The sequence below is a fragment of the Lingula anatina genome, chromosome 2, assembly GCF_051362555.1.
Source record: "Lingula anatina isolate TDL-2025a chromosome 2, LinAna3.0, whole genome shotgun sequence".
Taxonomy (NCBI): domain Eukaryota; kingdom Metazoa; phylum Brachiopoda; class Lingulata; order Lingulida; family Lingulidae; genus Lingula; species Lingula anatina.
In genome coordinates this window covers 24,427,032-24,453,711 of record NC_141768.1, presented here as the reverse complement: position 1 = coordinate 24,453,711, position 26,680 = coordinate 24,427,032, and the positions used below count along the sequence as shown (strand labels likewise).

The 26,680-nt window shown below is 35.7% G+C and overlaps 2 protein-coding genes across 5 annotated transcripts; one reads left to right on the top strand and one right to left on the bottom strand.

The window, feature by feature from the left end:
• Positions 1–243: 243 nt before the first annotated feature.
• LOC106171419 (uncharacterized) lies at positions 244–10,437 on the top strand. Its single transcript, XM_087005964.1, has 7 exons — positions 244–349; positions 851–905; positions 1,506–1,681; positions 2,862–3,095; positions 3,461–3,610; positions 3,910–8,750; positions 9,021–10,437. Exons 2-6 carry the CDS (start codon positions 902–904, stop codon positions 7,669–7,671), a joined length of 4,326 nt encoding a protein of 1,441 aa, XP_086862090.1. The 5' UTR covers positions 244–349; positions 851–901; the 3' UTR covers positions 7,672–8,750; positions 9,021–10,437.
• A 423-nt stretch (positions 10,438–10,860) lies between these two features.
• On the bottom strand, positions 10,861–26,163 carry LOC106171411 (serine/threonine-protein kinase 31). Of its 4 annotated transcripts, none has more exons than XM_087005968.1 (29): positions 26,006–26,163; positions 25,013–25,101; positions 24,484–24,591; positions 24,111–24,157; positions 23,448–23,473; positions 22,923–23,081; positions 22,511–22,585; positions 22,129–22,293; positions 21,082–21,717; positions 20,760–20,822; positions 20,515–20,558; positions 20,018–20,192; positions 19,407–19,529; positions 19,141–19,245; positions 18,842–18,931; positions 17,956–18,072; positions 17,180–17,428; positions 16,716–16,817; positions 16,296–16,376; positions 15,732–15,848; positions 15,306–15,425; positions 14,755–14,838; positions 14,276–14,437; positions 13,603–13,728; positions 13,247–13,318; positions 12,351–12,499; positions 11,929–12,097; positions 11,352–11,403; positions 10,861–11,001 (listed from the first exon to the last, which is right to left on the bottom strand). In XM_087005968.1, the coding sequence occupies exons 1-29, from the start codon at positions 26,087–26,089 to the stop codon at positions 10,916–10,918; spliced, it is 3,675 nt and encodes a 1,224-aa protein (XP_086862094.1). In that variant the 5' UTR covers positions 26,090–26,163; the 3' UTR covers positions 10,861–10,915. The 4 variants fall into 4 exon arrangements, with proteins under 4 accessions (XP_086862094.1, XP_086862095.1, XP_086862096.1 ...); XM_087005969.1 differs by having other exon boundaries at positions 14,291–14,437; XM_087005970.1 differs by having other exon boundaries at positions 13,603–13,722; positions 14,291–14,437.
• Between the last annotated feature and the right edge of the window lie 517 nt (positions 26,164–26,680).

Here is a 26,680-nt window from a genome sequence, read left to right as displayed (position 1 = left end):
TCTTGCACTGGAAAACAACTGAAATTCAAATAAAGATATATTTCATTAGGATTTTGTCTATTTTTACAACCGTGGAGTCCCTTTTTATTTTAATAGTTATGTAGACTCTACACATAATCAGCGCCCAATCCCCTTACCCAAGCCTAGGATCCAAAATATATATCTTATATCAGCCCAAGCAAATACTGCATTGCACAAAATGCATTCAGTTCAGATGTGCCACAGCACAATGAGACATTGTGGTAGGTGTGACAGACGACAACTACTCAGGATTGGCTGTGACGTCTGCCACCCCGTGGTGTGCACGCAGAAGATGAACTTTCTGCTCAAGGAGATCAGGCAGTGCCATGTGAGTATGGTGTATATTTTGACAGTTTGGAGTGATAGAATACAATTGATTAACAAAAGTACATTACATTAACTTTCGGTACTTTTTGCCATTGGATAAAAAACTTGCAAGAGAGATTTGCGGTCATGACGAATCATTTGTGTGTGGATGGCTCTGACGTTCATGACTGATTGCATTTTGCTTTCATGTCTTGACAAGTTGTTATCAGTTGTTATTACTTTAAAATAGCTCTTATTTGTTTGTAACTATCGCCTGCGTAGGATATTTATCGTCGGCTGCAAGATCCTCTGTATATGCAGTCTAGCTGTTGGTTAAGTTAAATTTATAACTTTGAAATGCCGGTTAACTTGGTTCACAACATCAGTAAATATCCTTATTTCAGTGTTAATAACAAAATGTAAGTGCTAAAGAGTCTATATCATTCAAAGTCATATCAGTCAAACATTGATCTGTTTATTGAACAGTAGAAAAATATTGGAATATTAACCTTTTTCATTTCAGATTACATGGGTTTGATGATACTTCAGTATCCAAAATAAATATTTCTTGATAATGGGTAAGTACAGGTTCAAGCGTAGTTATGATTTTTACACTTTGTTGATATGGGCTATCAGACTCCAAGCCAGCAATTTCAAAAGGAGGGTTCTTTTTCTGAAAAGTGGGCCTTTTACCATGGAACCTTCATGGTTCTTCTTCTATCTTCTTTTCTTGCCATTTGGGTAAGATTATTGGGTACTTTTGCAGCCTCCAAACAAATCTTTGATTTTCATTTCTTTCTTAATTGTGTGGTGACTTTGATCAGTGTCTATGACATTCAAACATAAGTGTTTGGTAATCTACTTGTTAATTTTCCACGTTCTCACAAGAAAGTACAAACTCTTAAATTATTAATGGGAGAGCTAAGGTCAAAGGAGGGTTTAAATCAGTTCATTTGCCATAGAGTTTGAATGATAAAGGTAGAAAAAGATTTAAAAAGGAGTGAATTTTCCAATCTAATTTATTTCAATGATCAAAGTCACCACATTATTTTGATAAACATTTAGAATTAAAGGCTGTGGGTGGGGGTTACAGGATACTGCGAATTAAAGTGCCATTTGTTGTTTCAGCTGGCATTATATCTCTTTAAAATAATAACCACGAATAAATTCTTTTTCAGATGTGCTTGAGTTTACAGAAAAAGGCAGTCCAGAGGAAAGACAAGTCTTAGATATTGTTGAAGGTGGCTACCTATATCAGAAGAAGTCTAACTGGGAGGTTGGAAAAGTGGCACGTGTTTATAATGATAATCTTATGGAGATTTTCCAATCCAAGAAACAGGAAATGATTGCAGAGGTTTGTGAATTCTGAAAAAAAACTTTTCTGGGATTCAAATAATGGTGATATCATATTGTTATATTTTCGTTTTGTGCACAATGTATAAAATTTATAATATACTTAAGTCCATAAAAGATCAAGGATACTTTGTAGTATAGTGACTTTTGATCATATCAAATATGTCAAAGCCTACTAGTTCCATTAAATATAAATAGCATAGTTTTAAGTAGTTCATCATTATCAACCCTTTGCCATTTTCATTTCACTATTTTGTGAATGAAGAAAAAGGGTTCATTATGGGAGCATTCACATCGAGAAGAGCTGAGGTCTAGTAAGGCCGTGACCTAAATATGGCTGACCTACATGAAAGGAAGACCGCTTAATCCATTAGTCTTTCCGCCATGTATTGTCCCTGCATGTCCCCAATTAAATCTTGGCTCAATTCAACTGGTCGAGGGACGATGCGTGGGGAGCCATGTGAGAGGTAGAGAGACAATTACAGGATTAAGCGGTTTCCCTTTCATGTGGGTCCGCCATATTTAGGTTGGGGCCTTTAATAGTCCTCGGCTCTTCTCGATGTGAATGCTCCCTATTATATTTATCAGACCTTGGCTCAATTTTTTGGCCTTTGGTAATTTCATGTCTAGTAATGTTTGTTGTCATTGTAAGATCATTGGTTTTACATAAAATAGATTCATAAGATTTCTGAAATCGGAATTCTGTGTTAGGGTACAGTCCTAAAAAAAAGTATTGAAAAAATATCCAGTATTATTTTCGGAATCTAATTTAAAAAATCCCAGTGTTATGGTTGAAGATAGCTGATTTAAAGTGTGCAATTCAAGTGTACAGCTTAAGAGTCTAGAAAATTTTGATTATCATTTGTATTTAAGACTACTCATCGTCTTCATGAAATAGAAATTAAGGTTCACATTCATATCGTTATTATTAACTTATAAAGTGGATGATTTTCCAACTTTACTTTCAAATAATCAATTTGATAAATTTGCCAGTCAAGAAAATTGTTACATCCTGTCAGACATAGTCTTGGGGTATGTAAAATGTTGTTTGCTGATTGTTTGGTAACATCTGATTATTGCCAGTTAGTATCAAGTCAGTTCTTTTTTCATCATAATTTAAAATGTTGACAGCTTTATTGATGAAATCAGCATTTTCCATAGTTTAACCTCTTTTTATTCAGGGCTGTAGTCAATGGCAAACAGAAGAGTGGTATGCATTTTCCATTGAAAAGAAATCTGTGGCTACAAAGATTTGCACATATGGATTGAAATCTAGACAGAGCAATCTGAATGGAGGCAAATACCTATTAGGAGATCCTACGAAAGGAGTCACGGTGTACAAGTATTCAGATGTGTGTCAGGGTTGGGCAGAAATTCAAAGATATTCCGAGCCAATATACATGGTGGTGTATAAGGTGAAAAATTAGCTGCTTTAGTATTTTTTAAGCGTTTCTTTAAGTTTCTGAAAATATCTCTATGAAAATGGGAAAGAATCGTATTACTAATAAATAATTTTATCGGCATGAATTTGAAAAGGGTTGTTAATTAAAAGAAAAGATTTAGGAATGGCCTTTATGTTCTGAGTGGCGAGAAGTAATCTGATTATTTTTTATCATGTGAATAATGATGGTGTATAGATGAAATCTTTCTACTAGCTGGAGGGATATATATATATATATATATATATATATATATATATATATAATGCTTGTCTCAGTATTCTTACTAAAACAATTATATGGAAACTGTAATTTATGCAATTGTTTCCTCTAAATTTCAGATAATGTTAGGTAGGGCAAAGTATGTTGATGTAAATCCAGGATGGACGTCTCTGGACTTAGTTCAACCAACCTTGGGGTATCACAGTCACATCCCTAAAATCAAACCTTCCTGCAATGATAGGCTTCAGGATGCTGTGAATAAATCCAGGGTGAGATTTTATTCATTATTTCATTTGATTATATTTCATCAAGTTTTTATTTAAACTTCATTCAGTGATTGACATTCTGTATAATGGCCCCTATTTTTAAACAGTCAGCCTGGTGTGGCAGCTTATTTTTTACCAACAAATATTTCATTTCAGGTTGCTCTACTTTATAACAAATTTGATTTTCTTAATTGTTAGTGGTAGAAAAATCTGTCAAGAGTTGTGAATTTATTCCTGTAGTGAGTTTAAATGCATAAAACATTTGCCTTTTCTTACACATATGACTGTCTCTTTTATTCCAGATTTACCTTTATGAGTTTTGCGAGCAAAAAGGTTTTTCAAGCTGTCCCAGCCATTGTGTTCCAGTAGCACTTGTGGAATTCTGGCAGTCCAGCAAAACAGAAGCAGCCAAGGCTACCTTGCAAAGAAGCCGCAGCTGGGATAACAGTTTACCATTCAACAAGAAAATGCCTGGCAATAAACATAAAAGACAAGGATCTGAAGAAACTGACCAGTTAAGTAGATTTGGGAGGAGAATCATAGAAAAAGTTAATACAAAAAAGGCAGACCTTGTGAAAAAAGAGTTTTCAGATACAAGCAGATGTGTGTGGAAGAAGAAGACGAATGTTGTAGCTGAGCAGAAGTTGAGTATCAGCAATGAGGTTAGTGAAAGTCACAAGAAAACCCAAGAGGAAAATGGCAGGGAATTATCTCATTTCGTAGAATTATCTCATTTCTACGAAGTAGTCAAGTCAAAGATTTCAAAAAAGAAACAAAAGAATAAAGATCAAAATGCAAATGCAAATGAATCAAGTGTAAAATCAGAGAAAAAGAAAAGGAGGAGGAGGAAGTCTAAAAGGGATGCCGAGCAGAACAGCAATTTGGTCAGCAGTACAACAGAAATTGAAGAAATGAGAAAAAAAGAAATAAGTGAAGAGCAGCCTTCAGAAGTGAACAACAACAGTATGAATACCAGTCCCTGTCAAAAGCTACCAAATGTGCCAAATACTGGGATTAAAAGAAAGATGTTTCGATCATTATCTGAGCGTTTTGCTACTGTTCACCAGGAATGTGAAGAGGCTGAAAGCAATGCAGCTTTTCTAGCTTCTCTGAACAAGAAATTTGGGGACACAAGTGGCCTTTTACCAGCCAAGGTAGCTAAACTTCACCCAGAAAATACTTTAGAGCAAAGAAAGAATAAAGTGCAGAGGATAAACAAGAATGAAGATGTATTTTATGACACAGGTACTTCATTAAAACAGGCAGACACACAAAATTTTCATAATGTGGATAAAAAAGGTGCTGTGGATGTCCAATCAGCCCAAAATTTGCCAAATATTTCACTCCCTGATCAAGTTTCTGCACAAATACATTCCAAAGATAGTAAAGATGTAGTACCTGGCCATTCAAAGGATGGAATAAAGGATGTCAAAGGGACAATTGGATCAGTTCAAGGTAAAAAACAACCATATGCAGAATGTCTGAAAATGGCAAAACCTGTGGACCAGGAAGGTCAGAATCTTGCCCATAAAGTTGGTGTATCTAGGCATCTTTTTTCTGACAGGCAAGGTAAAGAACTTGGAGACACACATGGTAAGTCACTGCACCAGACTTGTGGACAAAACCAAGGTACCGGTTTTACTAAAAGAAGAAAGAAGTCCAGATGTAGAAGCCAAACAGTGGATGTGTTTTCCAGGTCGCATCAGGAGGCTTTGAAAGCAGAGGAGGACCAGATGTTTGAATGGGAGATGAGTCTGTATACAAGCAATACAAGATTTGATCGAAAGCCTCTTCATATTCGTTCTGTATCCAGCAATGGGCATATGTCAAGCCAGGGCCAGACTGATTTAGAGTTGAGGTCAAAGGGTCCAACAGCTCCATCACCATCAACATACATGGCAGAACAAAGAAGGGATTTTGAGGAACCGCCTGTTAAAAATTTCGACTGGACATCCAATATGTACCACCCTCCTACTAGTCGACATACCCCACCTGATACATCTGAAAGATGCCTGGTTACAAAGTTCCCAAAGGAACCAGAGATAATTGTGAATCATGGATTGCAGACACCTTCAAAGCCTAAACATGTTCCAATGGCAGAAACCAGCAGGCAATATTCAGCATATTGTACACCACCTACAAGCAAATTGGAGAGGTCGCAGAAAGATTTGGAAGCACCTGAAAGAAGAAACTATCCTGGACTGCACACTCCACCCCTTGTAAACAACAAATCTGATGACAGCTTGGTGATGCTGGAGCATGCTGGAAAACATTCAGGCCTGCGTATGCCACCTTCTCCAAGAGCTGGTCCATCACAAAGCTCTTTGATGGGTCAGTATGGGGGATTAAGAAAACCTCCAGGATGCAGTGACCAACTCAGTGGGGGGCCAAGAAAGATGACAGCTCCAAGATATGAAGTGCCTGAGCAAATTTTTAATCATGAAACCATTGTTCATCATACAGACCCTAGAAATGTGGCATGGGGGCAAATTTCTAATCCTGAAAGCACAGTCAAACCTAATGCTTGTGAGGTAAATTATGGAGGATCAGAGTCTACAATAGGTCTGCTGCTTGAACAAAAGAAAAATGCAAAGTCTGAGGCAGATCTAGCTGCCATACAAACGACCATCAATATCCTGCTTTCAAGTCTCCAGGAGGGCATGCAAGAAGAGGCCCACACTGGGGACAATACAAATTTGGAGGTGGTGGATATGGAAATCTCGGGCTCAGAATCTGTCAGTTTAGGTTATGATAATCAATCTAATCTTCACCAGATAGGTTCCCCTGTCCTTGGAAATGGTGGCAACCAACAGGAGGATAAAAATCCCAGCAGATTATTCAGTAAGAAAAGTTGCACAACCAGTGGTGTGAATCCCAGTTTACAAATTGGCAATTTGAAAGAAAAGGAGGGCACAGCAGTGCGGAGAACAGCACCAGAGACTGCTGGTCAGTTCCATGGACGCACGCTGCTGAGGGGCAAGGAGGTCCCTCCAAGGTACATTCCACTGAAAGCAAAAGGGGAGTGTAAACTGGCAGATCCTAGAGCTGAAGTATATCCCCAGAGAGAGAAATGGATCCCTCCAAATTATCCCAAGAAATCTGAGGTGTTTTCCGATGAGGTGAATACTTCTGATGCCAAGTGTGGAAAGGTTGATTCAGAAACACTGTCAAACAAAGAGTCGGATAAAGAACCACGGAGTGGTAGTGACCTGATGAAATTCCTAATGAACGCTCTACTTGGAAAAAAAGCAATACCAAAGTCGGATCCCAAGTCTAAAATTCCAAATGATGCTGTGACTACAACTGTATTACAATTCCCAGGTGAAAATAACCAAGAGTCAACTGCCATAAATGATGACAAGCAATTATCTTCAAGTAAGTGTGATCAGAAAGAGTGGAAGGCAGAGAAAAGATTCATTTCCACATTACAACAGGGAAAAAAACCTTTCCAATCTTGCTCTGAAAGTGAAGAAATGATTATAGATTATTGTGGACAAGACGTGGGCTTGCCGCCAAATCCTCAAATGAGCTTCTTCGGAAGAGAGAATGAACTGTTCAGTATGTTATCAGATAGGAACACTGATGAACAAAAATATTTGGGTACTGATGTTCCACATAGAAAGAAATGTGGTGAAAGTCCTACTCCAAAGGGTCAGAAGATACAAACTGTCGTCACGTCTACCAAATGTTTAACTCAGCAACCAAATTCATGTGGGATTGCAGGCCAGGAAAAATTGTCTGAGTTTGCTAGTGAGGCAAAGTCATCAGCTGGCTTTTCTGGAGAGTCCAAAGTGCCTTTGAAAAAGAGCAGCACTGAGCCCAAAACATGGAGGCAGTTGGAGAATGTGGCTTTGCTTAATGTTGGCACATGCCAATCATCCTTTTATGAAGTGGACTATGAAAGGCAGACTGCATTTCCAAGCTATCGCCAGGTTGTGCATCGGGATTTACCAGGAATGGATGTTTGTCAAAGACCAGTGACAATGCATATGCAATCTAGCCATAATGAAAGGCCACTGGCACCAAGTTATGATGATGCAATTCTCAGCTACCACTATACATAAGAAACTCCGTAGCTCCATTGGCTGTTACAAATTGTTTGTTTGGTTAGGTAATTTCATGTGCCTTTTCAGTGCAGGTGTTACTTCTCATCCTTGTACTGTATCTCATAAGACTGATATTCAAGTTTTTAGCCATCTAAATTTGCATGTGTATTTGTGTGCATTTGTCCACTCTGTGTTGGTAATTAGGCTTGTGTACATGTGTTTGCATGCATATCATGGCTGTTTATGTGTGGGTGCATGCTGTGGCTCTGTTGTATGCGTGTACTTGTACATGTAGCTTTACTTATAATAGTGGTAGGCAAAACATCTGAACATTGGCTCCCAATGTCTAGCAATTGTGAGCATAAGGCCCCATTCAGAATAGGTGACCTTAGTACTAACTGATCCACTGACTAAATGTGGCCAACCACACTTCAAAAGAGAGGCCACTGATTCTTGATGGTCCCCTGCCTCCACATGGGCCATTGCTGCAGGGGGCCTAGCAATTAAACCTTGGAGCCAAGATTTAATCCATTTAATGGTGCGTGTGGAGTTGGGTAGGCCATCAGGAATAAGCAGCATCTCTTTTGAAGTGTGGTCTGCCATATTTAGTCGGCGGATCAGTTGGTACTCGGATCATCTATTCTGAATGGGGCCCAAGATGTGTTGAAAAAGACACTTTATAAATGTTGGTGGAGTTTTTAGTACACTTTGATATAGTATATAAACTGTTTTAGTAGTGCCATGATATTATGATGGAGCCACTGCATTCTCAGATAAGTTTGTTGTTTAATAAGCCCTTTGTAGTGCAATTTGAGGAGTAGCATACCTGCTTTCTTAATCAAGTCTACAAGAAACTTGGGTTTTGATTTTAATCAGATCATTGTAATTACGTTTTGCTTTGAGAAGTCTAATCAAATGGACACAGAAGTGTACATTTCTGTTGTTTCCCAAATGCAGTTTTTTTTAATCACCAGTGATTCAGAAATAATTTTTAAACTGTATATGTGGCTTTTTTCATTGCAGAGTTAGAAGGAAGTGACATAGATTAGTTTTGTTTGAACCACTAGCAAAAATTAATTTAGTTGCCTGGGACTAAGGCTTCGTTCACATGCAATGTCTATTTTCTAAATTCTATTTTCTATTTGCGGCATGTCTTATGATCACGGTCTGTGCACTGAATATCCCACCGCGTAATTACTGGCAGCGCGAGCCAGTTACTATAAGTTACTATAAGTTACTATAAGTAACTGGCTCGCGCTGCCAGTAATTACGCGGCGGGATATTCAGTGCACAGACCGTGATCATAAGATAGCGCGAATAGAAAATAGAATTTAGAAAATAGACATTGCATGTGAACGAAGCCTAAGGCTGTGTTCAAAATAGATGTTAGCATACCAGCAGGATCAGTGTAGCTTAGGGGGGGATTCTAATTGCCTGGCATGCCCCCTTATAACTTAAAGTGCTCGGGAAGATTCAGGAAAAACTAGTGGTCCATGATATTGTTCATGTTGTCTAGGAAATAGAAACCTGCTGAGATAGATCTGTCCTGCTTGTATGATAACTTAGGGTGCATTCTCATAGATTTTAGGTCGATCTATCCCCGTGGGGAGTCTCTAGATTACTGTCAGATAATACGGCTAAAATGTCCGTCATTACTACTTCAAGCTGTAAGGGGGGTAATTAACTTTTGTGCCTGCTCGGCTGACAGCTATATAGCGTGAACCCCCAGGGAGTTATGTCGATCTAGTTAAATCGATCTAATTTCTGGGAATGGGGTCTTATTTTCTGAACACACCCCAAGTCTTCAGAGCATTTAATTGTTGGTTTTAATTCAAAAGTGAATAGAAGCTAATAGAAAGGGGACTAAAATGTTGCTAACTTGCATTGAGATGATCATATACTGTAGAAATAACTTTTTGAGGATTCATTGTTCTAGTTATGAAATTTGTACTAGCTAGTAACATGTAAGGCAATTTAGATGTTGCCATGATGTCAACAGTTAATCCAGTGAAGAGAAGCTCTATAAATCAAGATTCTTTTATATTTTGTCTCTTAACCTGAACCTAACAGTGGTGTTATAGTTATCAAAATGAAATTTTATGATGGGCAAAAAGTTTTGACCCATATTATTAGCTACTAGGAACATTATTGGTTTCTCCCACTCGGATGTGTACAGATACGATTGAAGTTTTTGCCACAAAAGGCACCCAAATGCTCACATATAGTTTCAAATAGTATAACTTACAGAAATAGCAAAAGATATTGTATATATTGCCCTTTGAAAGGATATTTTCTGCTTACTTTCTGTGCTTCAGGACAGGTTTATTGAAATTCAGCTCCTAGCATTTTGTCATCATTGTAAATGAAACCCTTTATAAATGTTCCATCCTTTTTGGAAAGTACTTAATTTGATTCAAAAAGAAAAATGCTTTCTAACGTTTTATTTTACCATGAAATCTTAACACACACACAAAAAAATACTGGTACAAAAAGCACATATGGTTATGTTTAAGTACTATGGTCAAAGCTGGTGTACAAAACGTTCATTTACAATGCAAAACTTTTGCAAATTTTTTCCAGACCTAGAACTGTTTGCAAATACAAAATCTTGGGGCAAAGGTCTATTATTGGCAGAAGGAAACAGTGAATGTAACTGCCAAGTTCCTGAAATATTTTTATTTCAACAATCTATTCAACAGAAAGTTGTCTTCTTAAAAGTTGGAAACCACGTGTACTTCTTGAGTGGAAAATGCAATTTAGACAAGATTAAAATAATTAATTCAACATTACAACTTGCTTAAAAACTTAACGTATCAACTTTTAAAATCCTGAGTTGATATCCCTGTTCTAATATAACAAAGGGCTTTAACAAGATATACCTTTTTTTTCAAAAACTGAAGACTAATCCAAAACCACTGAAATGATATACCAGTACATTTAACTATATGTAAAGTTCACTTATGAGAATATTGGTCTTGGTGTGTAAAATGAACAAAAGTCGTCAATAAATTTGGCTGACATAACTAAATAGGCTAATGCCACCAATGAGAGCAATAATCATTGTCAAAACGAGCATGACTTATTCTTGGGGCTTGGTTAAAAGACCAAAACAAACCTTCAATAGATTGCAATTTAGAGAACTTTAAAACATGACCTAGCAGAATAAGACTCCTTTTGTGAAATAGGCCCCAGAGATAAAGACAAGAGGCCCAAAAGTTCCCTTTGGACACTGCAATTTCAGATGTGATTTTTCTTCATCTTTTTAGTTTCTGTGTGCTATTTTGGTTGGAAAAATGTCTAAATCGCCTGTGGGTGTAACATTACCACCATCTGCTGCTCGGTTTTCTTCTGAAAAGTGACATCATATTCAACATTTTTTCAATAACAGGGCTATATTACTTTTGTATCCACTCCTTTTTATCTTGAAATCAATTCATAATTTGATTTTTTATTTTTGTCTATTTTTTGTACTATACAGGATGGTATAATGTTGACTATTTAGTATAATGTTCAGATATCTCTCATATTTTTGATCTGTTTGTTAATAAATACTGCAAATATGTTTAGTTTAAATGTATTTGTTTTAAGAGCACTCTTCTAGCTGGAATAGTCTGTGCATATTACTTTGGGTCAACACTATCTTAATGAAAGAGAAAAAAAAATGTGTTTAACACATGTATATAGCATTGACATTGTACCTGTTTTGATATCCACAGACTTGAATGATATCTGCTCAGTATCCATTTGTTCCTGTAATAAGACGGATTATGAAGTCTTATAAATAAATATTATAAATGAATGCATAGAGCTTTCACAGATGTAGTACTGCATCAATGCCAAACTTCCCCATACTTTTTGGTATTATATAATCAATCAGTACTTATTGCAAAATAAAACATGTTCAGTAATTAAACAGTTATTAAATCACATTTTCACAAACCCACAAGAAAAAACATACTGAAAAGATACAAATAAAAAAGATAAAATTTAACTTCTCTAGTTCTACATAGTTTAAGGATAACATAAAAAAAGAGAAAATCCTGCATATATACAATATTTTCCTCATCTATAAAATAATTCCCACTTGCTTTTTCTTTTTAATCTAAAGCAATGATGGGCACTTGTACAAATGAAGACAATTTTATGTCAGACTTTAGCATAAACGTTAGGCAATTGTACTGGTACAGTAGTGCTTTTTCCCATAAATTGCCATAATGAAGTCTAAAATTTTCTACTGCACAAAGCTAAACACATACCAGCCAATATATTACTCACTGTAAAGGATTCCTGGCTGTCACTCTCTATAGGCAGGGGAATCGCAGTGACATCTATGTCAGACTTCCACATCTTAATTTCTACAACCTCTGGTCTCTGAAGCTTGGCTGTCCCATTCTTCAGTATTCCCTTTCCCTGACTGGTGGGGGATGGGGACAACCCCCTGGGCCTGGTATTGTAAAGTCTTGTTCAATACTCCTTTTTTTTTATTTCATAATATAAAACTATAATAAGAATGAAGTAGTTGACTCTGATGCAATTAATTATCATTCTCACAAAAGTGTTACGAGCTTCATTACTGCCACTTATTTTACACTCTTTGATGCTGGTCAAGTTTTTGACAACAGGGCACCAAATAAATATATAATAAAATAAAGAAAATCTGTATTCATATAAATGTAAAGTTATTAATTTTTACTCGCCTAAGCTGCAATGTCTCTGGTTCAAATTCCTCAGAGTTTACTAGGGGCGTTTCTGTGAAAAAGTCACTTTGAAGCAGTCTCTCTGCTGTAGCTCTCTGTGCAGGATTTCTCTGCAGCACTGCCTCCAGTACCAACTTCAAGGTGGGGGTCTAACAACCAGAAGACCAATTACTCAAAGGAAATTCAGTTGAGAGATTTTCAGTATGGTATACAATGACCCAAACCATTTATAGCTGTTGTTTTAAAGAAACTATTACTATGATCAAGAAGTGACATTGAGAAAGGACCAAAGATATAATACCGTAATATGTTCATCTTGTCATGTATTTCATGTTTTAACTATAGCCTGCTGGGGTGATTGTATGAGTGAATGTTATAGTGAATGCAGTCTTAAGACTTTACTTGGCACATTACATATGACCTTTACAAAATTCAATTTACTATTTCAGAAAGACAGCATTCATTTTCACCGGGGAAGACTTGAAATATAAATGCTTTTTTGCATAACAATTTGTCATAAAAAATTAAGACATACAAAAGTATTCTAGAAATTATTTAAATGCCCAAATGCCATATCTTAAAATTGTTTAGTTACAATAGTGAAAAAAGAAGAAAATATCTTGTAAATTTTTATAAACAAATTCCAAGTTACTTGCATTACTCACTCTTTACAGTTAATATCTTTTCTTTGTAGATTGTGGGTTCAGAGATGTTTCTCCCCCCCCCCCCCCCCTCCCCACTGTAATTGGAAATCTCATATTTTTCAAGACAGTTTTCTGACTTACAAACAGCCCCCAGTCCATCGAGTTGTAAGGCCATCATTGAGGCCATTCTGTCTACTTAGTTTTTATCTTACAACCCAAAATCATTTCTGAGTATTGGGGTGGTTGACCTACCACACCATATGCAGGTATATACTGAACTCCATCACTGTCTACTGCACTCATGTTTACCTCTGGAAAATGAAGCTGAAACGAAAATAGGATGAAAACTGGTGGTACAAATCTTACATACTTACAGCAGGCTTATGTTAAGAGTTGTTTGGAAAAAAATCACTGGAAAACACATATTTGCTATACAAAAACCTTTTGAACAGGAAATACATATATATAACTCTGGATTAAGTAATGAAAGTCCTGTAAGTTTGCACTGCATCACTGTCAAATAGATAGAAAATCAATAAATTACTCAAAAGTATCAGCATGTTATAATCCAACAACAGACCTAAATAGAGAGAAAATCTATGTGTTACCCAAAGTATCAGCAGTCCAAAGCAGTAGAGATCCCCCTGCATGGTGGGTGGGTCACCAGGCTTCATCTCTGGGGGGCAAAACTTCAACCCATTGGAGAATGTCTTCACAGTTCCAGCACGCTGCTCCTGGAAAAACAGGTGTTACTAAATCTTTGTAACATTGAGATACTATATGGCAAAAGTACCCCCTTCCCTCCTGGGTTACATTCAAGACAAGATAAAGCACGTCATGCAAATTAACAATCTTTTACAAGAAAAAAAAATTACAGACTATAGTAAAACATTCCATTTTTTAAAATCCAGTTTACTCACACAACAGTAAAACTTAAAAATTATCAAATTTTCATATAGTTCTACACTATGCCATGGTCAGTTGCCCCAGACTAAGACTGGGTTCCCATGCCTAGATCGATCCATCTGGATCAGTCTAACTCCCTGGGGAGTCTCACTAAATTGCAATCAACTTAACTGTCTGTCACGCCTACTGAATCAGCTTTACTAGGTGTGTCAGACATTTAAGCAGATTACATTGATAGCAATTTAGTGAGACTCCCCAGGGAGATAGATCCATCTAAATATATGTGGGAATGGTCCCTAATATCTAGACTGACATCTTCACTAAAATTGGCCAATCTTCCCCATCCAGTTCTTGTATTCTTTAATATAATCTTACTGATGCTCCACTTACTGGTGTCAGGCTCCAGTTGAAGTCTAGGACACCATAGCCATCCTCCCCAATGAAGACATTCTCTGGATGGAGGGCACCATGCACCAGTCCAGCACCATGTAATACACACAGTCCTTCCAGAGCACCATACAGGAGCTTGTAGAAAGCCTAAAAATATAGCAACTGTGCTGAGCAAGGAATTGGTGTCTTAATTTTTGCATCCTCAGTCAACGAATACGGATAACCTGCATGAATAATATGCATGGTGGAAGCACTTAAAATAGGTAAAATGAAGTTTCCCCGATTTGATCTGCATAATGTAATATGCTTATAATCTTGACACAACATTATTATGACACAGAACAACCCTGTTCAAAACCTTGAATGAACAAAAACTGCACTGTGCATTTTGAGGTCCTGTATCCATTAAGCAAAATTAATAAAAATTTTAAGTATTATTATTATCATTATAATCTTTTATTCACCTCTGTAGAGGCCTCTCCTTTAGCAGACAAACCTCCAGCATTCAACTTATAGTAAGGAGTTCTGGCAAAGCACTGGCACCCATTCTGAAACAGTGAAAGATCATCACCAGCAGGTTTCTGAAGCATCTCATAGATAACAATTACAAGTTTTTTCAGTGTAAGATATGGTGTTTGAAAATGTTAAATGGTGCAAGGACTCCAATACATACTAGTAGAGCACATACTTGCAAATCAGATCCTATTCCAGTCTCACAAAAGTATCACAGAAAATAGTTATAAAATATTTTCAGTCTCCTTTGACTGGACCAAGTTAAACTAAAAGTATCCCAAATATATTGTGTCCCTTTGACAAAATTAAAATAAATGCCCTATGTCCTAGACTAGTAATTACTTAACTGCAGGGGACTACTAGGGATTTACCCTAAAGTGAGGACCACAATCTTTTGTTTTAAAGTTAAGATAATCTTTTGGTCTGAAGTGCATTTACAAAACTGTTGCTGTTGTCAATACTTTTTTTTTTAAAGTTCAGCTCCATTAAACTATGTCATTACCTTCTGAAAGAAGATGGCTTCCAAAGGCACCAGTCTGCCACTACCCAAGGCTTTGTAGTCCTTTGCTTTCTTCAGGAACTCTTCTTGGCTTCCCCCTCCATGACTACCTACTATATACTCCTGAGGAAAACAAAATAGAAATATGTACATGTAATATATACACATCAACACCAGAATTTTGCAATATATCAAATTTTAATGATCATATATAAATATATGAATTAAAAGCATGATGAATTAACACAACTATTCCAAGTGTCGAATTCTTTATACTAATAACTAAAAAAGCAGTTTAGTAATTTGTTAGCCTATTATATAGATGTGGATATTAAGAAAACCAAGTAGCATTTACTTATGTAAAGTATCATACACACACACAAACACATGCAAAAGGCAGAACAGCTCCATCCATATTAAGGCACTTACTCTCAGTACAGCATCTCTACCACTGAATGTTGTTTTAAATACAGTGGCACTATCCTTCACTGCAACCATGTCAAAGTGTGTTGTGTCACAGCCAAGGAGAACTAAACCATCATAATCCTGGTGAGGAGAGTTACATGTAGTTATACATAAAATAATTCCATTATTTTACCATTATCATATGTGGCATGTGAAAAACTTATCTTTACTTCTGAAAAATGAAGAGAAACAAACTGATATTTACTTGAAAAAAAAATTAATTAAAATGTTAAATGCAAAACTTACTATTTTATATTAGTTATGTCTCGTATTAAAAAAATGCAGTCTGAAAAAGTGTTGTAAGGTTAAGCAAAATTTTACTTAATAATAATATCGTAAAGAAAACAAATACTGAAAATGTGCTTTTTCCTATAGCACAATGAAAATGATATAAAATGGATAAAATTACCATTTAGGCAAATTAAAATGGCAATGTTAATGGCACAAGAGATACAGTGTATTTATTCTTTGCAGATTTCAAATTGAAATGCCTTGTCTTTTACTAAGGTATGCCATAGGAAAACTTACCACATAATTTTTAATACCAAATTCTGGGTATTCCAAGTTCAATTCTGGAAAACTGTTCTTGCTCAAGTCTGCTAGTATTGCCTAAAAAGACAAAATAATTTAAAAACACTGAACAGGTTCTAGTGAAAATGTTTTTATGAAGTGACAAATAAAACTAAAATATGTTGCCTGGAGAGCTAAAATGAAACATTGCAGAAACATTTTGGTTAAAATTCTGAATGATCAAAAATAATATGGACTAAAGAAAAATATACCCAATATATTTCAAATCACAAGATAAATTTTCATTTAGGGTTTACAAAATTTAATTTCGTAACTTAAAAAAAAAAACGGAATTCAACTAGCTTGACTACTAAATTTGGCATTTTCTGATTAATAATGGCATTCCCTATATGTAATAAGATATCAAACTGCTCTTACGAGTTCTTCCTGCTCTTCTGTTGATGCCTGATGCAGTTGTTGTCTCAGTTCTGCCAGCTGTTTGTGCAGAGTAGGTAACTCATCTCCCTGGCTCTCGTCACTCTGGAACACAATCATACCCAATATGTGATGCAGATCTCGAAGTGAAAACTATTTTGAAAAATAGGGATAAAATGATAAAAGAAAATTCTTGTGGGACTAGTAAATTTGAAAAGAAAAAACATCTTTGGAGGACACAACAACCACTATTTTAGAAATCAAATAGACCAATAAAAATCTTGAAAGTAAAAAAAGAAGGCGCCTTGTGAGGGAAATTTTTTTTAATTAAAGAAGAAAATCATCTCTGTATTCTTATTTGTTGAATATTTTTAATATGTTGAATTTATAGGGCACTGAAAAAGAGGTACTGTAAAAACGAAACTAATGTCATTTTTGCTGAATCCACTGTGACTACAAATACTAACATCCTCAAGATCATGAAGATCTGCAATCTTGTGACGAAGTCTGGACTTAAGGGCTTTTATCATCTTTCTCACTCTCGTCAACTCCTCCACACTTGGTTTATTGAGGAGCCAAGGCTCTATGTCATACAGAAGCTTAGAGTAGTACGACTTCATCTCACGCAACTTGGCAATGTCTTTCTTTTCCTCCTCCACCGCAGCTAATAGAGTCTGGAGTATTGTGCTCACCACTGTGGCATCAGGGGAATGCTCCTGGAATAAAAAGAACTAGCATCCCTGAACAGCTACTGCAAAGTTTATGATGAGGATCACTTAATGTCCTGTTGAGATAATATTCACACAAATCTTAAATCTGGGTTTACAATATATTATACTAAGGCTTCGTTCACATGAAAAATCTATTTTCTAAAAATCTATTTTCTATTCGTGGTATCTTGTGATCACAGTCTGTGCCCTGAATACCCGTGGCGTAATTACTGGCAGCGCGAGCCAGTTACTTCCAAAGCTGTAATTAATTCTCGGCTGCGCTCGTTGTGATCACAAGATATCACAAATAGAAAATAGATTTTTCATGTGAACAGGGTCTAAGACTTCAGTTTTGTTTAACAGGACCTTTTTGATTAGCAATCATTTACAAGTACCAACTGATTGAAGCGAAGAAAAAAAAAAAAAACATAGTGCATCATTCTAACATGACAGGTGTGGCATATTGTTAGGATTAGGAATGCAAATGCTTGGGAAATTGTTAAATATTTAAATGAAAAATTGAAAAAACTTACCCAATCTGAGACTTTGATTTCTTCGGCAATCCTGTGTTCTAGTCTGGACAGCAGGGTGTCAAGGTTGACTAATCCAGAGGGACATTCACTGGACGAAGAACTGTCCAACTCGAGTTGCTACGTGACAAGAGCAATCATATATATATATATATATTAATATATAATATATTATATTATATATCAATATATATATATTAATATATAATATAATATAATATATATATTAATTAAATCATATATAATATATATTAATTAAATCTCATATAGGAAACGATAAAAACCTGGAACCCTCACAGCAATCAATAATATGAATGTTGGTTCAAAATAAAACATATAAAATTTTTGAGTTTGAAGTACAAAAATATGCATTAAGCATGCATACACCTTGTCCACTACACTTTCAATGTTCTCTCTATTCATTCAAAGAGCCATTTAAATGCTTTACAACTTGACCAACAGCTAGCAGGAGGCAGGCTAAAAGCTTGTAATGGCCCGAATCACCCCAAAGTCTTATAAATCTCACAACTGATGTCCTAGGCCTTGCCCCTAGACCTTCATAGCAGCTAGGCATGGTTCGATTGCCTCTTGACTTTTCAACCTATATGGCTTTGGGCCTGATTAAATGGGTCTGATCACAAATGTTCTCATTTTTCCTGGGGCAGGATTATGATACAAACCCTCAGTGCTAAATGGATTGACTGGATGAAATGAAACATTATTTGCTGAAATGTAAAATATAACCACTGCTTTACCACATTCCCATCCCATCCCATGCCCGTGTCAATTATGACAGGGACAAATGTGTACATGCATGTATATGTGATATACTAGCCTATACACAACTGAAAGGGCACTTTTAGACATTGACCACTTATGAATTCTGTACCTGTTGCAGCATCTGAAAAGCACTGCTCACAGAGTTGTGGCAAGTATTGGTGGCTGTGCGCATGTCAGACACTGTGGCTTTCTTCTTGGCCTTCAAAGAACAGAGAATAGATTGGCAATTGCACTTGTAAACTAAGTATAGTTGAAGTAATGGTTGGATTAAAAAAGCCCAAACGTTAAGAATTTTACAACTCGAAAGCCAACCATTACAAATGCATAAAATTCCTCTGTATGTTAGTATGTATTGTACTGTCTCTAACACAAATGCTAATCAAAAAAAAAAATGTGTTGCTGGCCTACCCTCCAATCCCTGTACACCTCCACAGCTCTGGTAAACCCTGGCAATTTGCTTAACTTCTCTCTCAAAAAATCTCCATATGTGGCCTGCAGCTTTGACAAAATGTTCTAAAATAAAAAGCAAGGGTTGTTATACAAAGCATAAATATTATGGCAAAAGTGTGGATATATTACAAGTGCCTAAAATTTCATAGTTTGACTTCTACCAAATTTGTACCAATTTTTTTTTACATTTCTTTCATATCTTTATTGTAAATGGACCAAAATACCATCAACTCTTCCTCCCTCTCTTGCAATGGCAGCTTTGATGTGTTTTCAAGAAATGCTGTCAGTTTCCTGTGAAGTTCCACACGAGATTCATCTCTCTGGCTTACTAAACCTGGCAATTCCTCCTGTAAGAAATAAATAAATAAATAAATAAATGAGACAATGATAAAATCAGGGTAGCAAAACTGTCAAATGTACCAACACAAAGCAGAAAATAAGGGTATTTGTCAATGTTGATGCAATACCACATCAGAGATATTGATACAGACAATGACAGACACAGGGGATGGCTCTATGTGCAGGCACACTTTACCTGTGCATAATAAAAATAAAAAGAAATAAAGTTGAAGCCTACATTATCAATGTATGACAAATTCAGCTCCTCATAAATAAGAAGCATGTTACAAGTGCTCTATTGGGAAAAATTGTGAAAACATTTTACATTTGCATATTCTTATTAATTGCACATTTGCACAACTTTTTTGGAATTATCAGCTTTTGAAAAAAATACTCATTAAATCATTTCATTGAATAATGTAATGCATCTTGAGATAAAGAGAATGGGAAAGAATTAGCCGCTCAAAGATCAACTTTCATATCATGATGCCTTGACCTTGTGTTTGCAGTCTTTGATAACTGCCTGGCAAGCTCTATATTGGGCCTCCACTTCCTTGACCATAGTGATCATGGTGGAATCAGTCACTGTGATCTTGTTCTTGTGGTCAGTAATGAGACCAATGGCCATTTCAATAAGGTCATCCGTATGGTCATCTGTGGGGAACTGGGACCTAAAGTTAGAGAGTATATATCCAGCCTTAACCACAATTCAGTCACATTTACTGAAGGCAAATCCATTCCTCAACCCATCAGGGGCACAATATCACTTTCTTTTCTCATGAATAGGATGAGAAAATACAAAAGGAACAGCCACTGCATTAATTTGTTTAAGGTTATGCCCAAAAAAGGACCTGTATGAACCTATCTATGAAATTGTTTTAATTAAGAATGACCTGACTGAGCTATACAAGTGACAGATAATATGTAGTTAACAATTACTGTACATTAATGTTTAAAATTAGTACAAATCAAATGTGCTCAAAATGTTCTTACCTGAATAGTTTTACCCTCTTAATACCTTCCACAAGATTCTTCATCTGGAAACCCAAAATAGTGTTGTCATTCACAATAACAGTAAAAACAAATTCACAGTGTCACACCTAATGCCAAATATTGAAAAAAAAAAGAAGAGATACATTTTACCCCTTGAAATGCTCATTTTATCCTCCAAGCACCTTCAAATAAGATTACTCTTGATATATTAATTGTATCCCCTGACATGTGTGATGCAAATTTACCTTGTGGCTGATGTTGGTTTCTGCCAGTTTTACTGTCAGTGAGTCCACTTCCAACTGCAAGACCTGTTTCAGTAATAAATACAATCATATTAATTTCTTGCAACTAAAAGTAAATAAATTTTATAATGAAAATATCACAAAAGACCAGTGAACCAATTGAAGAAAATGTTAAAAATTACTAATAATGAAAGTTCATACACAATTTCGATAGATTTGAATTCTTATAAAAAAGATCATTACTTACATAACTACTACTACAGCGCAAACTGAGAAGTCTTCGTATTGTACAGATTGTGGATTAGAACAAAAAAGGGGCAATCACCTTTCCTTTTCCCTTGACTCTAGACAGCTCTAACAATGCAGCATCTCGTTCTGCTGTAACAGCTGTGAGAGTGCTTTCCAATTCTTTTATCTTCACAGAGGAACTGGTGTCAGATCGTGGATCCCGTTCAACTGGAACAACAGAATCTGTAGAATCTTTGTCAGAAGGGCAACTTAGTGCTTGGGAAGGATGAGAGGGGAAAATATGCTGTTGTTGCTGCTCAGTGTGTGACAATACCATGGGTCCTCCTCTAGCACCATCACCATGTGAAGGTTCTCCTCTAGCACCATGCGGAGGTCCTCCTCTACCACTATCAACACGTAGAGGTCCTATTCTACTGTCACCTTGTGGAGGTCCACCTCGAGCACCATCACCATACGGAAGTCCTCCTCTAGCACCATCACCATATGGAGGTCCTCCTCTACCACCATCACCACGTGGAGGAGGCAGAGCAGGTTGAGCAGACGGAGCAGTCTTAGCGGGCACTGTCTCAATGACAAACCCCTGGCGTAGCACTTCGGCATTGAGATCAACTCCATTGATGTTCACTTTCACTGGAGTGATCCCATCCTGTTGTGGGTACATTTGGCATTGGAGGTACTGACCATCAGTTTGACTTTTCAAATAGCTGGTGCCCTGCAACAAAAAAGTCATCATTGTTACTTAATATTATTATACTTGAGTGTAAAATCCATTTAAAATGGTTAACATACTAAATAATTTGTAAAAATTGTAAAATAAGTACCAATAATGACATTACCTTTTTAATGACCATATAAATTATTTTAAGCAATAAATGTTTAAAAGATATTTGTACTGTTTTTAAGAATTAATCAGTTGAAAAATGTTAGTCTTAAAAGATTTAGTATTGTTTCCACTGAAAACATAGGCCAAATCAGTACTCAATAATTGGTGCTGCTCTTTAATAAATCACAAATTTGCTCTAGGTAGAGAAAACGAATAAACAAAATAAAATCAAATAATGATTCAAATAAACATAATTAAAACTAATTTCCGTCTGCTTTCTATTTCCTGTTAAAATTTCACCTTGGCATATCTCTCCCTATCAGAGTCTTTGCAGGCAGCAGTCAGTCCATAGAGACAATACTTGGCAGCATGGGATGGTAACATGGACCATTGGGGGGACAACTCCACAATACTGGAATTACTGACCACCTCCCTGTTGCCGTAGTCTATGTACTGGACAAGACTCTGAAAAAAAAAAAAATTAAAATTACTTTTTAAATTCAGATTGAAAATATGACAAAAGTTTTACTTTAAAAATAATCATTTTAAAGGTTCAGTTAAAATATCACCGAAGTTTTCTTCACATTTTTCATAAACTATTGTTATACTATTTCACTGAGTATTTTAATTTAGTTGTATAAAATCATAACGATCATAACCAACAGTGCATTACAGTACTCACCTTTTCCATTGAATGGTGGCTTAACACCTTACATCTATAGAGCATATCATCCTCAGAAAATACTGCGGCATACACCTGAAAGCAAACCATTCAAAAACATAAATTCTACGTTAGTCTTAATGCCTTCATTTTATCCCTTCTCTGAGACAGTTGGTCATAAGTATAAGACTTCTTCAATCCAGGTTAAATCTGTAGTAGCTGACTAGACCTTGGTCTAAAGCATTAACCATTTACTAAAAAGGCACAATATGACATTTATGTTAAAATGCCACTGAGTAATCCTCCGTCAATGTGATACTACAAATATATGCTTTTAAGTTCAGGCTCGTCATTCAGCCTAAGTTCTTTCATGAAACCAGTCTCTGAAATCATTTAAATAAAAAGAACAAGTAAGTTTACTTAAACCCCTCACCCTATCAAAATGAGGAGGTCCCTGTACTGATTTGCAAGTGTTGATATTCATGTGTAGCAGAGCCTCTGTGATCCTCAAAAGTTCTTCCGTCTTTTCCTGGGACATCAACTGAGCCCAAAATGTACACGGTCCATCACAGTGGGTCACCAGCAAGATACCCTGGAGAATAAAAAACTTTTTATATTGATGTCTGTTTTGAGTTTTGGTTTCCCACAACTTGGCTAAAACATCATTTGAAAACAGAAACTACATGTAAAAGAATATCTGTTATATATATACCACCAGGTCATACTGACTGTATATAAGTGTAATTATTCTTTGAAAATTACCAACTTCTAAGCAATGAATGTCATATTTTATGTCTTTTTCCTTGCTACAAAACCTGCTTTTTAAATCACTACACAACCTGGTACAAAAACAAAGATTTGTCCCAGAAAAACAACAAATGAAGACAGTATCAAGAGACACTGTAGGTGTTTCAAAAAACTACAATAAATTTGCTTATTCTGTCATATCAGTACTTACCTCCCCAACAACATTATTATTCATGACTGAAATGTTTAGAAATACATTTTAAAATTTACCCTAAAAACTAACCTTTATTAGTATTCAAATGCTAACACGATTTTCAGAAGTGTATTCCGATATAATGGTAATTACTCGAGCTTTTCAATGGGGGGAAATTGTGAACTTTACAGATACTGTAATTTTTCAGTCACAATTTCTTTAAATTGAAAAACTCCCACCAAGTGGTAGCAACAAAATTGAGAAGCAGGTTACTCTATAGTTCTATTTTATAAAGTAAAAGCACCATAAATACAATAGAGAAATATAATTTTTATGATTATAAAATTATGTATTTGAAATTTTGATAATTTTTGCAGATTGAAACGATCGAGTAATTCCCGGAATTATGAGACGTGCAACAGAATAACAATTCTAAAGACATGTGGAGATATGCTTACAGTTTGCCTAGTTCAGAGACATTAATAAAGTAATAAATACATCTTATTTGCTTTGGATATATCAAAGAACTATCAATATAAAAATTGGGTAATGATTTTAAGCAGGAAACTTTACCAACAGTCATAAAATTAAGATCACTGTGTTCAAATTTTCCACAGGGGTGTTGGAGTAGATGCTAAGAAAATAAAGATTGTTATTTATGAATTTTTAAAAAGTTTGTACCTGAGTCCCTGCCATCCCCCATACTGTGGTCAACGTAGTCACTGGATCTTAATGAAAGACACAAAGATAGCAGAAAAATCACATAATATAAATACATACTTCAATACACTTTGCTAAAAGGATGGTTAGAAAAAACCATGCAACTTCTTACATAAAAAACAAACCATAAATTGAGTTAATTAAAAATAATGACATCAACTAAACTATTCTGAGAGTCTAGTACTTATTATGATATTTTTCAAAACTTTCTTTCTGTTAATTAATCAAGGTTTGTGCACTAAATACATGACAAGTGACCAGTTGGTTGAAATATTTATGGCACAGGCCTTGAAAGAAATTTCAAGATCATTTGTTAGCTGTATCTAAAAACCACCTATCTTGTCTTCTCATGTTCACAAATATTTTTCTTCCCTCAACTAACTTCCCATTCATCTCTGAGCATGCACACAAAGCTTCCCTTTGTTCATAGAAAGAGATTGTACTGAAAGAGAGGAAAACTTTGCCATTAATCAAACACCAAACAAGTACCACAAAAAGAGAGTTTACCATTATTTCAGATCACCAAAACACCAACCAAAAATTGTAAGGTGATAATTTAAGGGTATTTCCATTTGCCATCTCATAAAATTATATTTAAAAAGTTATTTTTATATAAATCTACTTGAAATTTTTTCTTTCTTGCAAAAATGAAGACAAAATGCAGTTGCATATACGTACTGTGGTAGTCAAAAAGTCAAAGCTTTATATATTGCTCTGTGTAAATATCATTCTAAATTGACTAACATGCAGTATGAAAAGTTATAATTTTATAAAGTTAAATGCTTTTTTTTTTCTTATATGCTTTACTGTTCTAAAATGCAGAAAACAGTTTTAAGAAAATGATTTTAACAGTCATAACTTACGCCACCAATGAATTAGGACGCTTGTAATTTTTTTCTAGTGATATGGAGTGATATTTCCCATATCTCTGAAATATCCTTCCAATATTATCCTAAAAGAGAAATTGATGCCATAACTGGTGAAAGGGGTAATAACTCTTCGTTTTGGCCAAAAAATGAATTTTCCTGGAGTAAACAACAATTTCCCCATACTTACCAATGGTTGATTAATCCATTTTTACATTCAAAGTTGGTCCCTGGTTATTTTCTAAAAAGTTTGGTTTTTTGTTAAAATCTCTTAAGAGATTATAACAGAGTATATAGCCATCATGAATGGAGGTCACGTGGTCTGAAGACAAGCTCAGATATCAGAATAATAGCTATAACTGCTGTTTTTGTTGTAAAACATAATATATTATATTTCTATGAGTCATTCACAATGTTTTTATTGTGAAATATAGACCTCACACGAAGAGTTATTATCCCTTTATTACTAATGAGCCTTAGATGATCTAAGATAATATTTACCACAAGAAACAAATGGAAATCATCATATTAATAACATATGTACAGGTACTTACTTATGGGCTTCCTCTGGTCACACAGCCAAGCATAAATGGCAATTTAAAAGCAGCATACAATCTTTTGAAATCTCTACTTATGTCAGTAAACTAATAATGAAGATTACAGCAAAAGGGAATATAATACACTGTGACACTGACTGCTAAATAGTATTTATCGGATGTTTTATGATGCCTGCATGTATCAGTATAAGTCCTAACAAACGACAATGAACTTAGTTCAAACGTGCCATTATGTGTAAACATATATTGCTGCCAAGTGGATGACCGAACTTCCTACAAGACATCTAACATCACATTTATGAGGTCGAAAGTGAAAAGAACCAGATGGTTTTGACAAGACAGAATGAGGCCGATATACAACGTATGTATCTCGGTTTCCGATTAAATGAGGCAGAGCCAGAGTTGCACGAGAATTAAGTTTAACTCCACTCACCTCATTTGCATCTACTGAAAGATTTGTAACATAAACATCATGCGTAATGACGCCGTGGTGCCTCGGCAGACTTGCCATCTTCATCAACACATTTCCCACGTGCCGCGGAAAGTGGCGAAATATTGTCGTGAGTTTCCGTGAACCAATCAGCAGTTGTCCCAGCTAACACAATTATTGTCAGAACAATAACTAACCATGGGTACGGTAGTAAAAAATTAATAAGAGCAATTGTTTTTAAATTTCGTTATGGTAAAAAAAAAGATTTACTTTCTGAGGAGTTGTCAAAGTTTTGGAAGCAATGCAAAGTTATAAATTGGGTGGGTAGAAATATTCGTTGTAATTATAAAGATTTAGCTCAAAACAAGCTGACCCCCCCCTCTTCGATTTCTGAAAAGAATCACACCAATGGTCCCCTCTTAAAATTAGAATTTTGACTAGCTGAATCTTAGTTCTGAACCACACCAAATGGCACCGTCCGCCCTCTAAAATACCAATTTTTGATCGACCCCCCCCCCCCTTTTTCAAATTATCCTGGATCCGCCCCTGTCTTGTTCTTGTTTTTTCCTTCAACTACTATCTAGATGGGTTCCACTGGATGTGCACAGAACTTGCTCTCAAGAATATCTGGTGAATTAACAGCTTAAACTCAGAGGTGGAACTGACGGGAAAGAAGTA

Coding starts and splice junctions, on each gene's coding strand:
- LOC106171411 (XM_087005968.1), bottom strand. CDS start 26,089: ATGAAGATGGCAAGTCTGCCGAGGCACCACGGCGTCATTACGCATGAT. Junction 19,530..20,017: donor TCAAAGACTGCAAACACAAG/GTCAAGGCATCA, acceptor TATTTCTTACAG/GAGGAATTGCCAGGTTTAGT. Junction 15,849..16,295: donor TTGGTATTAAAAATTATGTG/GTAAGTTTTCCT, acceptor TCTCCTCACCAG/GATTATGATGGTTTAGTTCT.
- LOC106171419 (XM_087005964.1), top strand. Junction 1,682..2,861: donor AACAGGAAATGATTGCAGAG/GTTTGTGAATTC, acceptor CTTTTTATTCAG/GGCTGTAGTCAATGGCAAAC. Junction 3,096..3,460: donor TATACATGGTGGTGTATAAG/GTGAAAAATTAG, acceptor TCTAAATTTCAG/ATAATGTTAGGTAGGGCAAA.